General features: G+C 41.4%; 1 protein-coding gene and 1 pseudogene across 2 annotated transcripts in view; one reads left to right on the top strand and one right to left on the bottom strand.

Annotated features, from left to right (window-relative positions):
• The window catches only part of LOC109437661 (A-kinase anchor protein 17B), a 46,060-nt gene extending 44,119 nt beyond the window's left edge, over positions 1-1,941 (bottom strand). Inside the window, exon 1 of one of the 2 annotated variants that reach the window (XM_019717023.2) lies at positions 1,607-1,941. In XM_019717023.2, the coding sequence (XP_019572582.2) occupies positions 1,607-1,788 (182 nt within the window). In that variant the 5' untranslated portion in view covers positions 1,789-1,941. Of the gene's footprint in view, positions 1-96; positions 225-1,606 lie in introns of those variants that run through there. The other variant, XM_074323737.1, reaches the window with a different exon arrangement.
• Positions 1,942-13,372: 11,431 nt separating this feature from the next.
• On the top strand, positions 13,373-13,783 carry LOC109437665 (ribosomal protein uL24-like; annotated as a pseudogene).
• Positions 13,784-14,740: the final 957 nt, after the last annotated feature.

The following is a 14,740-nucleotide window of genomic DNA, read 5'->3' on the forward strand; positions in this document are numbered from 1 at the left end:
ACACACACACACACACACACACATACACACACACCACCACCACCACCACCACTGCCACCACCATTACCTTCACATTCCCAAACCTCTGTGCCTCACCTTTTCTTCTGATGCTGGAGATGACAAATGAAGCCACTCAAAGGCCACTTTTCTCCACAAGTGTACGATGGGAAACCCAAACAAATTGGCCACACTACAGGTGTGATCTTTGGCTGGGACTTCATGGAAAGCACATGACCCACCAAGATGGCTTTGGCTCGCCCTGTCCCCCACCATGTTACCTCCACCTCAAGTCAGCCCCCCCCATCATCCTCTGATATGCATAGCTGGGATTGCCTGGGCACCAGTGCCAGCAGGACTATTCCCCTTGTCACTTTTCTCTGTGCTTAACAAGAGTCAAAATGAAAATACCCTTGTGCAAATTACTCCATGCTCTGAGTAACTCTCTCCCAAACAAACAAACAAAAAAAAAAACAGGGCACAGAAAAAAATGTGACTACTGGAATACCACACTCTTTAAAAAGCAAACAAAAAACAGAACTTGAGAGGTCCCAACTGTATTGTCCCAAAGAGTGGTTTTCTTAGCATGAAGACTGAGCCCTAACAATGGTGTTGCACAAGTTTACATTCTTTCAACAGCATGAAGTTCCAAAGTTAGATCAGAGGCAGGCAGGAAAACAATATAAATATGGGCATGATATTTGATACCTCATTCTCAACCTGGAAAGGACAGGGAAAATGAAAAGGCCCAACGGGTAATCAGTCCTCATGCTGGAACCCAGTATTCCAACACAAGTCACTCCTCAGAGTTGGCAGCATTGCAAAGTTCTCTGGTAGTGGTTAGCTTTAAATAAAATGGCAAAAAGCAGGAGGCCAAATATAAAGCAGACATGGTCCCGAGGACTCAGACCCCACAATTCCCCCGCGTTCAGGAATGGCATTTTCTCCTACAGCGTGGGTCTCTCCAACTTGCTTCTTCCCCTAGCCCCGCTGCCGCCCAACCCAGCTCAGGACCCCCTATCTCAGGCCTTGTGGGTGAGCCCTGCTCTCCCAGTCAGGAAACTGTCTGATTGTACCCGCGCTGGCACAAGCCGAGATTCTTGACACGTCCCTGAAGCCAAGGACCGGGTCATCAGTGGGGCAGGGGGAGGGCTGCTAATGATTAATTGGATGAGAGCAGCTGAAACAGGGGGAAAGACGAGCGTCCTGGCGCCTGACATGGGAGTCGAACAGGAGAGCGCACCTTCAGTTCCCACGAGCTGGATACCACTGCCAGCGGTACCCCAGGGGAGTGCCCCGAGTGACCTCGGCTGGAGCAGCGGCTGGAGCGCCCCCTAGTGCGGCGCCACAGCTGGAGGAGGTATGGCAAGATCCAGGATGAAGGGAGAGGACGAGGGGAAGAGCCTGGACACATCCCTGGAAAACCTGACCCTGCAGGGGTAGGTGGGGCGACCCAGATCTCCTGCGCATCTCCTTCCCAATCCCCACCGAAGGTCCAGAGTGGCCCTGTCTGCGAGGCCCCACAGACCCCGTAGGCCAGGGCGGCTGCCCGGCCAAGCTGCAGCCGGACGTGGACGCCTTCTCTGTGAGCAGAGCTGGGGGCATTTACCGGGATCCTGAGGATCCGCTGCGTCTCCGCTGGAGTAGCAGTCTGCTGCCTCCGCCTCTTTCTACCCGTCGCAGTCGCACCGGCAACGCTCCCAGTTGCTCCCTGCGATTGTGGCTGGCGTGGCCAGCTGTCGCAAGGCTCGCGTCTCGAGCGCACCGGGCGCAAAAGCGTCCCCGCCGCATCCAAGTCAGCGACACAAGCGCGTGCCTTGATGCCAACGCCCCGTGCGGCCCTCGCCGCAGCTTCTTACCACCTCCCGGCTACCGGCTGCGGGCTCCCAGGCTCACCCGCCTGCCCGCTCCCGTCAGTGAGCTCTCGCCTAGCTCTCCGCCCCCTCGCTGCCATTCCTCAACTTGCCGGCTGGACCAATGGCAACAGTGAACTAGTCCCGCCCCGTCGATTCCCGCGGGGCCAATTGCCTTCTCCTGAGGAGTCATTCAAGAAGCCCCTCCCCTCTCGTGCGGCAAAGCGGGAGCCAAAGTTTATCCCAATGCGAGGTTTCTCCTGGCGATGGCCAGGCTTTGCCCTGGCTCCCCAACCCCGCAAGAAGTTACGATGACTTAGAGGGTGCAACTTCCCTTGTCTGGCGACATCCAAGCGACTTATTTCCTTTGAACAAACGAGTATAAGGAAGCTAACGGAGAGGTACTGTTGTCCACCTCACCCCTGAGGAAGGACTTCTGAGAAATATACCCCCACTTGGCCAGAATTTGTATATCACAGGGCCAGTAAGAGCCTCAGAGGTCATCCGCTGTCTCTATCCACACTGGTTGCTTTGGGGTTTGGAGGTGTGTGTGTGTGTGTGTGTGTGTGTGTGTGTGTGTGTGTCCCTGCCCTCTAAGCTGGACAACTTCCAGTGACTCGCTGGCTCCTGGGACCCTGGCTTGGTTCTCTGCATCATACTTTGAGGCTGAGTGAAACTGGCCCCCCTGTGACTTCTGCCCCCTCAAGGCCACGCAAAGCCAGCTTTGCCCTTCTTCCCATGGTGGTCCAACAATTTGAAGACAAATCTTCTGGCCCCGTAGTTCTTCCATGCTTTGTTGCTCCAAAAACCTGGGTTCAAGGTTCTTCTTTGAGTTTAAGACAATTCCTTTATATCTTTTGAAAGTGTAAGGCGGAATATGAGTCTATCCTACCCCCCTCCCCATGCCTCCAACGCCGGACACAAACCCTTCTGCCCAGAGCAGACCAGGACTCTCATGTTCTCTCTTGACTGTCATATCACAGATTTACTGTCATCTCACGTCTGGGCTATTGTTCACTGCTGCTGCTATCACAAGGCTCTGTTTTCTACTTGATTAATGGGAAATCTTATTGAGTTTTGTTGGAGGGGGTGCTAATTTCATTCTCTCTGTCAAGGTGCTAGCTTTTGTCTTCTAGCACTATTTTTCCTGCTCATTCTTTCCTAAATAACATTCCATCCCTGCTTGTTACCATTGCCTTGCTCAGGTCCTCATCCTTTTTGCACAACTGCCAAAGGGCCTCCCAACAAGGTAACTTGCCTCCAGGCTTGCACCCTCCTGACTGACTTCCCAACACTCCTCTCCTCATCCATTTTACACTAGAAGCCAGAGTTGTCTCTAAAAGTCAACTATAATCATGTCACCACACTCCAACTTAAAAGCCCACCCCAGCTTCAAACCCATTTCTACTTCCTTTCTGCCCCCACCCCCTTGATTTTCTGCCCCCAAACCCACAGCATGGCATCTAAAACCCTTGGTGATCTAGCCTCCTGCCCAGCCTCATTTCTAGCTGTTGCACTTCCATCGCAGAGTACTCTATACTTCAGGTCAACTGAACTTCCTGTGGTTTCTCAAATGAGCCATGGTCTCTGACATTTCTAAGCTCTTGATACAAAATCTGGAATAACCGCCTCCCTGCCCTCCCAGTCCTGACCTAGAACACGCTGATGTATTTTATTCATTCATTGAACACATCTAATGTAAACACCTACTATGCATGAAGTACTAGAGGTAGAAAAATGTGATTTTAAAAATTTTGATCTGATCCTTAAGGGGCTCTTGAGTAGAGTGTAATGATTCTGCTTCCATTCACATTGCCACACAAACATCAGGCAGCCAAGTGGAATGGCTGGTTTGGACTTCAGATTCATCCAAATAACTGAAGGGTTGGGGGAAATTGACCCTGGAATTTTCTTCCTTGCTGAGTGAAAGAAAACAGAGTTTGCCACCCCAAAATATGCCTTTTTGGGACATTGATTATTTTAAGCTGGCTATTTTTAAGAAATAAAAGACTCACAGAGAGCCTTTCAACTTCCCCCTTTTCCCCCCCATGGGGCTGGCCCGGTGGCTCAGGTGGTTGGAGCTCTGTGCTCCTAAGGCGGAGGTAACGGGTTTGATTCCCACATGGGCCAGTGAGGTGCGCCCTCTACAGCTAAGATTGTGAACAACAACTCTCCCTGCAGCTAGGCTGCCGTGAGCAACCAGAGGTTGGCATGAGCTGCCACCAGCTGCCTAGAGCTGCCTAGAGTGGCCGGTGAGCTGCCACGCGCTGCTGTGAGCAACCCACCAAGGACTGGCAGCCCACTACCTGGTGGGGGGGGGATGCAGGGGAGTGTGCAAGGGTCATAATACCGGCATGGGCCAGGGCGCTGTGTCCTACACAACTAGACTGAGAAACTACACAACTAGACTGAGAAACAAAGGCTTGAACCAGAGTGGGGGGTGGAAGAAGGGGAAAAAAATACCTCCCCCTTACCTGCCCTAAAGGAATACAGATAGAAAAACCTACTTAAAAGAAGGGAACTATCACCTTTGCATAACATGAACTAAGTGTGGCAGACATTGGAGCCTAGCACTTTGTTTGTAGACTCCCCTCTGTGTCCCATTGTTTCTGAGTGGCCCAGAAAGAATTTATTTAACACATGTTTGCTCCTTTTCATCTACTTGTAAATTGCCTGCTTCCCCTTTGAAGTCCCAGACTCCTGCCTGCCTCTTCTTAGTCCAGAATGGCATATCAGCCTCAACTGCCCAATTTGTCCTGGGGTCCCATATTCTTAGGGAACCCACATATGTACATATATAGTAAATTTGGTTATTCTCTTCTGTTAATCTGTCTCACATTAATTTGATTATTAGACCAGCCAAACAAACTTAGAAAGGTAGAAGGAAAATTATTTTTTCCTCCTCCACACGAGTATATTGTTAAATAGTATTCAAACTCATTTCATTAATTTTGGCAATTGGAATGATTGGTTTGAAGGCCAGAGGTTATGGTCCTTTTCCTTCATGCTTAGTTTAATTTACAAAACCCCAACTTGTCAAAGTGTTCTGTGTATGTGTGTGTGTATGCTTATTGTGTGAGTATGTTGGGTTCTTTTTCCTTTTTATTTTTCTTTTTGAGGATCAGGATAAATCAAACCAATATATTATACACCTCAAATTTACACATAATGTTTCTGGATCTGAAGAGAAAGCACCTGAACAGAACTGTATGTTGTAAAATGAATCAATGAGAATCACACAATGACAGAACTTCAGTGTTAAAAGGGACTTCAAAGTCAATTTAATCAAACCCCACCCTAGATACTTAGAACTACTGTGTGGGCAGTTTTTCAGGTTCTTTACAAAGTTCTTAGCTCCCAGGCCTGTGAAAGCAGGCTTTGATCTTACTGTTAAGCTATATGGCTCTACACAGGCTAAGTGATTTGAGGGGCACCCAGAATGAGTCTTTGCCCAATTTTTTCCTCTAGGGTTAAATGTGTCTTTATGACCTCCTCTTTCAAAATGAAAATCCCAAAAAGATAGGCAGTAAACTCTTTGACATCTCTTAGCAAAAAGTTTTTTGGATGTCTCCTCAGGCAAGGGAAACAAAAGAAAAAATAAATGGGACTACATCAAACTGAAAAGTTTTTGCACAGTGAAGGAAATCATTAACAAAATGAAAAGACAACCAACTGAATGGGAGAAGATACTTGTCAGTGACATATCTGATAAGGGGTTAATATCCAAACTATAAAAGGAACTTATACAACTTAACATAAAAAAAAAAACACAATCAGGGGCAGACTGGTGGCTTGGTTGGTTAGGTTGGTTAGAGTGTAAGCTCTGGGTGGTGAGTCTGCTGGTTCCATTTCCACATGAGCCGGCAGGCTGAGCCCTCCACAAGTAGAATGAAGTCAATAAGGTGCCGCTCAGCTCCCGGGTGGCCGGATGGCTCAGTTGGTTGGGGCGTGGGCTCTCAACCACAAGGTTGCTGGTTCGACTCCTGCAGGGAATGGTGGGCCATGCTCCCCTGCAACTGGCAATGGCAACTGGACCTGGAGCTGGGCTGCGCCCTCCATGGCTGGAATTGAAAGGACAACAACTTGACTTGAAAAAAGCCCCGGAAGTACACACTGTTCCCCAGTGAAGTCCTGTTCCCCTGCCCCAATTAAAAAAAAAATTGGCAGAGGACCTGAATACACATTTCTCCAAAGCAGACATACAGATGGCCAACAGACATATAAAAAGATGCTCAATCATCAGGGAAATGCAAATTAAAACCACAGTGAGATATTGCCTCACACCTGTCAGAGCGGCCATTATCAATAAATCAACAAACAACAAGTATTAATGAGGATGTGGATAAAAGCAAGCCCTCAGGCACTGTTGGTGGGGTTGCAAATTGGCACAGCCACTATGGACAACAGTATGGAAGTTCCTCAAAAACTTTTTATGAAAACATCTACCATATGAGCCAGCAATTCACTTTTGGGTGTTTATCCAAAGAAATACAAAATACTAATTTGAAAAGATACATGCACTCTTATGTTCACTGAAGCACTATTTACAATAGCAAAGATATGGAAGCAACCTAAGTGTCCATTGACAGACGGATGAATAAAGAAGATGTGATACATATGTACAATGGAATATTACTCAGCCATAAAAAGAATGAAATCTTGCCATTTGTGACAAGATGGATGGACCTACAGGATATTATACTAAGTGAAATAAGTCAGAAAGAGAAAGACAAATAGTATATGATTTCACTTATACCGGTATGTGGAATCTAAAAAACAAAACAAATAAGCAAGCAAAACAGAAACAAACTCATAGATACAGAAAACAAACTGACGGTCACCAGATGGGAGGGGGATGAGGGAATGGGTGGAAAAGGAGAAAGGGATTAAGAAATACAAATTGCCAGTTATAAAAATAGTCATGGGAGAAGATGTGGTACATATATACAATGAAATATTAACCATAAGAAAGGATGAAATAGTGCCATTTGTGACAGCATGGGTGGATCTTGAGATTATCATGCTAAGCAAAATAAATCAGAGAGGAAAAGTCGAGAACTATATGACTTCACTCATATGTGGTATATAAAACTGAAGGAAACAAATGAACAAGACCAACAAAGAAACAAAACCTCATAGACACAGACAACAGTCTAGTGGTTACCAGAGGGTAAAGAGGGAGGGAGGATGGTAGAAGAGGGAAAAGGGGATCAAATATATGGTGATAGAAGGAGAACTGACTCTGGGTGGTGAACACACAATGCAATATATAGATGATGTTTTATAGAAATGTACACTTGAAACCTATATAATTTTACTAACCAATGCCACGCCAATAAATATAATAGATTTTAAAAAAACACTTAAAAATAGTCATGGGGATATAAAATACAGCATAAGGAATATAGTCAGTAATATTGTTGGGGCGGCTGGTTAGCTCAGTTGGTTACAGCACATGTTCTTAACAACAAGGTTGCCGGTTTGATTCCCGCCAGTGAGCTGCGTCCTCCACAACTAGATTGAAGACAACAACTTGAGCTAAGCTGCCGCTGAGCTTCCGGTGGCTCAGTTGGTTAGAGCGTGTGCCCTTAACAACAAGGTTACTGGTTCAATTTCCCCATGGGATGGTAGGCTGTGCCCCCTTGCAACTAGATTGAAAATGGTGATGGACTTGGAGCTGAGCTGCGCCCTCCACAACTAGCTTGAAGGACAATGACTTGACTTGGAGCTGATGGGTCCCGGAAAAAACACACTGTTAACCAATAAAATTCAAAGAAATTTTTTTAAGTAATAATATCGTAATTACTATGTATGGTGTCAGAAGGGTGATAGACTGACGGGGGTGATCACTTTGTAAGTTATATAAATGTCTAATCACTACGTTGTATACCTGAAACTAATATAATTTTGTATGTCAACTGTAACTGAAAAGTAAAATAAAAAAATGCAAATCCCACTTGGAAGAGCCACATGCTAACATTTACTAATTATTAACACTTGACATAATGAAAGCAGCATAGATTAATAAGAAAAAAAATTAAGGTACCCATACCAGATTGCAGTTTTCAAAGTGTTTTAACGTATTTTGTCATGTTTAATCCTCATAGTAACCTGAGTACATATCTTGATTTGAATTTTCCAGGGGAGAACGCTAAGACTCATCTAGGTTAAATCATTCTTCAGGGTATTTGAATTCCAGCTCTGTCATTAACCTTGGGCAAGTGACCATGCTGCTCTAGGCCTCAGCTTCACTGTCAATAAAATCAAAAGAGATGCTTTCCAAGGTTCCTTTCAGCTCTGTTTATAATGTTTCCACTCCTGCTGTCTGAGATCAGGGTACTGGGGGCCTGGGCATTTTCATGGTGGCAGGAAATAATTTTGGCACTAGAGGTGCTTTTTGGAAAGGACAAGCTCTGGTGGAATGCCAAAGCAGACAGCATGAGTGCAGTGAATAGTGGAAGGAAGAAAATCCAAAAAAGGAAAGACAATAAGCTCTGAACTCCAAACTTGCCACTTCCCTAGGTCTATAATACAACCACTTGAATTCAAATTTTGAACTAAAAATTACAACTTGTTTGCTTTAATGATTAAAGAACCTTCTATGCAAACCTTAATTAAAGTCTACTTTGGCAAAATATTTTATCATATTCAGACAATAATTACTATAGTAAATTACATAAAGAAATCTATTGTACATCCCACTTATTCCATACAGCAAAATGGAAGAAATTGCAGCCTGAGGAAGTCATTTGGAAGGAAAGCCAACAGGAAAATGGATGCATTCTAATATTTTATGCAAGTCCATGGGTGACACGCTCCCCACTCCCACTCATTCATTTGCTGAAGGAGCACTGAGAGGCAGCTAATGTAATGACTCTGTATTTGCTTAATTTTACTAAACAAATACAGGCTTTATGCCTAATGTAAAAGGAATTTAAGATGCCAATTGAGAAGTGGTGAACTTTAGACTGGTTGCCAAGAAACTGAAAGCTAATTCCTAAGATGATAAGCCCATTTATTAATCTGTTCTTTTTGGAGAGATTAAAAACATGTTTAATTGCAGTAGGATCATTTTGGCTTATAGATATCTAATCACTTTTTTCAGTAAATGGCTTTAAAGTCAGAATAAATAACACTGACCTACTTCACTGAGTTATTACAAGGATTAATTAATTGATTTTAAAGCGTTTCAGAAATTTTATAAAATAGTGGCCTAAGAATCAGGAAACCTACATTTAGTCCAGACCCAGTCTTCAGAAGCTGCATGGCCTATAATGATTTATTTTACTTCTCCGGGCTCGGTTTCTCCATCTGTAAAATTAAGGGCAGTTGGGCTAGATAATTTCTATACTTTGGGTTTAAGATTCTAATACTCTGCTCAACATTATTATATCTTTTTTTTAGTAGCTTAAAACAGCAATAAATTACTTTTGGTTTTCCTAAAATTGGATTCCTGGAAAATTTTCCAAAAAATCCTGCTGTTCCCCAGACACACTTAAACATACTGACCCCTACAAAGCTGTCTAAATATGAATAGGGCAAAATATAACACAGATACAGAAAGAAGGAAAAAATACAATTTAGATTTTCACAGTCATGAACAAGTAAATGGAAGCCATTTCTTAGTAATTGCAGACCCATACTTTCCTCTTCCCATCTTTTTTTCCATGTTTTTCTTTTCCAAGGATTTTATTACTCTGCGTCTTCTCTAAAATGAATCTGGGTTTATTTCTAAAAGGTGTTGAGAAGAGATGTTTTAAAAGGAAAATGATATTATATGGAGAGGCAGAAAAACAGAATACAAAACTGTATGTACAATATAATCTTGACTAGGCTAGAAAATAGTGTATATACTAAAGACTGGATGGCCTACCAAAAGGTTAAAAGGCTGTTCTTTAGCTGGCAGGATTTTCCCCTTCACTTTAGCTTTTTTTTTTTTTTTTTTTTTTTTTACATTTCATGAGCATATGTTATGTTTATAATAAGAACATACATGTTTATCTTTAACAAAAAGAAGAGGAGTGACTCCTTTTTACAGAAAGCAGAGTAGTTATTAAAATGGTGGGATTTAGAGTCAGACTGCCTGAGTTTGACTCAAGGAGGACTTACCATTTGTGACCTTGGTCAAGTTGCTTAACCCCTCTGAGACTCAGTTTCTCATCTGTAAGATGGCAATAATGCTAATAAAGGACCGATTCACAGAGTTGTTTTCCAGATTAAATGAGCTACTCCATTTAAGTGTTTAAAACAATGTATGGCACGTGGTAAACACTCAATAGTAGCCATTATTTAAAATGTTAAACATTTATTGTAAATATAATGTATGCACGTTGCTTTTCAAAAAAGTACAGAAGACTTTAAAATAAAAATTGAAATAAAAAAGAATGAGTAGTTTCCCCCCCTCTTTAACCCCCGCCTTATTCCTAGAAGTAACCACTGTTAATAGCTTCTTATGTATCCTTCCAGAATTTCATAGGCAAATGCAAACATGTATCTTTTAAACATACACACTGCATTCACACACAGAATCATAGTAAACACAGTTTTCCACCTTATTTTTTCACACAACAATCTCTCTTGAAGATCTTTCCCTAGCAGAACATACAGATTTACTCTTTTTTTTTACTGTGGTAAAAACACGACATAAAATTTACCATTTTAGCTCTTTTTAAGTGTACAGTTCAATAGTGTTAAGTATATTCACATTACTGGGAAACAGATCTCCAGAACTTTTTTGTCTTGCAAATTTGAAACTCCATACTACCTCTTTAGCAACTTCCTTTTTCCCTCTACCCCCAACCTCTGGTACCAACACTCTGCTTTCTGTGAATTTCACTAGTCTAGATATCTCATGTAAGTGGAATCATACAGTATTTGCCTTTCTGTGACTGGCTTATTTCACTTAGCATATGTCCTCAAGTTTTATCCATGTTATAGCATGTGACAGGATTTCCTTCCTTTTTAAGTATAAATAATATTTCATTAGATGTACATATCACATTTTGTTTATTCATTCATCCCTTAGTGGACATTTGGGTTTTTCCCACCTCCTGGCTACTGTGAATAGTGCGGCAATGAACATGGGTGTACAAATATCTCTTTGAGATTCTGCTTTCAATTCTTTTGGATATGTGCCCAGAAGTAGGATTGCTAGATCAGATGGTAGTTCTATTTTTAATTGTTTTAAAGGAACCTCTATACTGTTTTCCACAACAGCTGCACCACTTTACATTCCCACCAGCAGCGTACAAGTGTTCCAATTTCTCCACATCCTGGCCAACACTTGTTATTTTGCTGTTGTTGTTTTATAGTAGCCACCCTAATGAATATGAGGTGATTTACTCCTCATTTTTAACAGCTACATAGGGTTTCATGGTATGGGGAAAAACCTCTACCAATGGACAGTTTGTTGGAGCTTGGTCTTCAGCTATTTCAAATAATGTTGCAATTAACATCCATGTTTGAATATCTTTAAATACATGCAGAGTACTTTTTAGCAGAGGAATTGCCAGGACAAAGGGTATTCATTTCACCCACTTTCCACAAATGTTAATTTGATTTATCATTTCCTTTCAATATACCTTTCATGACTATGGCATTCTTTTCATTTTTTAAATTATCATTCTTAATTTGAAGCAATCATAAATTTACAGTAAAACTGGAAGTACAATACTGAATGTCCTGGGTTTTTCTTTCTGAACCATTTAAGAGTAAGTTACTAACCTGATGTCCCATTATCCCTGAATAATTTAGTGTTGGGTTGTTTTTGTTTTTGGTTTTTTGCCAACAAGGCTATGTTTCTAACTATGATATAGCCGTCAAAATCAGAAAATTAACATTAATAGATTACTAACATCTAATCCTCAGGTCCCATTCAACTTTCATCAATTGTCCCCAAATGATTCATTATAGCAAAAGGATCCAGTTCAGAACCATATAATACTTTTAGGTCTCACATCTCTTTCGTCTCCTTCAGTCTGAAATATTTCCTTGGTCTTTCATTGACTTTCAAGACCTTGGTGCTTTTGAAGGCCAGTTATTGTGGAGAATGTCCCTAGATTTGGGTTTGTCTAATATTTCCTCGTGATAAGATTCAGGTTACACATCTTCAGAGGGACTATCACAGAAGTGACACTCCACTCTGCATTCTGTCAGGCGTAGCACAATTTCAGTGTGTCCTGTTACTGATTATGTTCACTTTAATCACTTGATGAAAGTGGTATGTGCTAGGCCTCTCCACTGTGAAGTTATTCTTTGTAATTAATCAATATTTTATGGTTAAATGATTTGAAACTGTGTAAATCTATTTCTCATCAAACTTTCAATTTGTTCATTTGTTTATTTACAATGGTGTAGATTTATGGTTTCCTATTTTATTCGATGGGTTACAAGCCATCACTATCATTGTTTACTTTGATGTTCAAGTTGTCCTAGATTTGGCCACTGGGGGCCCCTTCAGGTTGGCTTCTGCATCTCTTTGATGTGTCCTCATCATTCTTTGAGCACATCCATACTTTCTGGAACATACTTTCTATTTTGTTCTCTGGATTCCATATATAGCTAAGATAATATGGTATTTGTCTTTCTCAGTCTAACTTGTTTCACTTAGCATAATTCCCTTTAGGTCCATCCAAGTTGCTGAAAATGGTAAGATTTCATTCTTTTTTATGGCTGAGTATTCCATTGTATATATGTACCACATCTTCTTTATCCAAATGTCTATTGATGTGTACACGAGTTGCTTCCATATCTTGGCTATTGTAAATAGTGCTGCAATGAACATAGGGGTGCATATATCTTTTCAGCTTAGTGTTTTGGATTTATTTGGATAAATACCCAGGAGTGGAATTGCTGGATCATCAGGTAGTTCTATTTTTAATTTCTTGGGTAAACTGCATACTGTATTCCATACCAGCTGTACCACTGTACATTTCCATCAACAGTGAACAAGAGTTCCAATTTCTCCACATCTTTGCCAACACTTGTTATCTGTTGCCTTTTTTGATGATAGCCATCCTAACAGATGTGAGGTGATTTTGATTTGCATTTCCCTTATGATTAGTGATGTTGAACACTTTTTCATATGCCCATTGGCCATTTATATGTCTTCTTTGAAGAAATGTCAATTCAAGTCCTTTGCTCATTTTTCAAATCAGGTAGGTTTTTTGCTATTGAGTTGTAGGAGTTCCTTGTATATTTTGAATATTAACACCTAATCAGATATTTGGTTTGCAAATACTTCTCCCCTTCTGTAGGTTGCCTTTTCACTCTGTTAATTGTACCCATTGCTGTGCAGAAGATTTTTTGTTTGATGTAACCTCACACATCTATTTTTGCTTTTGTTGTCTGTGTTTTTGGTGTCATAGCCATGACCAATGTCATGAAGCCTTTCCCCTATATTTTCTTCTATGAGCTCTACAATTTCTGGTCTTACGTTGAAATCTTTAATCCATTTTGAGTGTATTTTTGTGTATTGCATAAGATAAGAATCCCATTTTGACTTCCAGTACCACACTGTCACCATGAAGCTCTACCCTTTGGTGACCTCCTGGACCACAGCAAAAACCTCAAATGCCACTTCAATGCCCCCTTGCACATGTGGTCCCCACTCTCCAAGGAGCTCTGGCAGAAGTACAATGTCCATTCCATTCCCATCCGCAAGGACAATGAGGTCCAAGTTGTTCGAGGACATTACAAAGGTCAGCAAATCGGCAAGGTAGTCCAGGTGTACAGAAAGAAGTACGTCATTTATATCGAGCATGTGCAGCATGAGAAGACTAACAGCACAACTGTCCACATGGGCATGTACCCGAGCAAGGCTAAAACTGGACAAAGATTAGGAAAAAATTATTGGTTGCAAAGCCAAATCTCCACAAGTTGGAAAAGAGAAAAGCAGATACAAGGACGAACTTATTGAGAAAATGCAGGAATGAATATAATCTGTTGTGTAACTTTGGTTTAACTGTAGGTTTTTAGCCTGGTGTGTATTCTTTGGAAACTTTTAAAGGTATTTCTGGAATATTTCATTTCTTTCCTATTTTGTTATTTATGTAGGCTCTGTAAATCTACTTTTGCGGTTTTGATTAATTTTATGAATAAAAATTGGATATGTTTTCTAATTCCAAAAAAAAGTCCAATTTCATTCTTTTCCATGTGGATATCTATTTTTCCTAGCACCATTAGTTGAAGAGACTATCCTATCCTCATGGTGTACTCTTGGCATCCTGGTGGACTGTACATGTGGTTGTTTCTGGGTTCTCTAGTCTGTTCCATTAAGTCTACATGTCTGTTTTTATGCCAATATCATATTGTTGTAATTATTGTCACATTGTAATATATTTTAAAATCAGGAAGTGTGATACCTCCAGCTTTTTTCTTCTTTCTCAGAATTCCTTTGGCAATTCGGCATCTTTTTTGGTTCCATATGAATTTTAGGATTATTTTTTCTATTTCTGTATAAAAAAATTTCTTAGGATTTTGATAGGGATTGCACTGAACCTATAAATCACTTTGGATAGTGTGGACATTTTTTCTAAGATAGTCCTCAATGATCTCTATCTAGTGGTATTCATCCATTTGTGTAAATCACCTTTCTTTGAGTGTGAGCTGGATCTAGTGAATCACCTCTAATGATAGAATTTGGCAAAAGTTACAGGATGTCATTTCTAAGATTAGGTTACAAGAAGACTCTGGCTTCTGCCTAATTCTCTCTCTCTCTCTCTCTCTCTCTCTCTCTCTCTCTCTCTCAAAGAAGCTAGATGCCCTATGGAGAAGCCCACATTGAAAGGAGCTGATGAATGCTTCTGGCCAACAGCCATAGAGAAATTGAGGCCCTCTGTCAACAGCCTGTGAGAAACTAAATCATGCTAGCAAGCACATGAATGTGCTTG

This window comes from Rhinolophus sinicus, chromosome X (genome assembly GCF_036562045.2).
Source record: "Rhinolophus sinicus isolate RSC01 chromosome X, ASM3656204v1, whole genome shotgun sequence".
Classification (NCBI taxonomy): domain Eukaryota; kingdom Metazoa; phylum Chordata; class Mammalia; order Chiroptera; family Rhinolophidae; genus Rhinolophus; species Rhinolophus sinicus.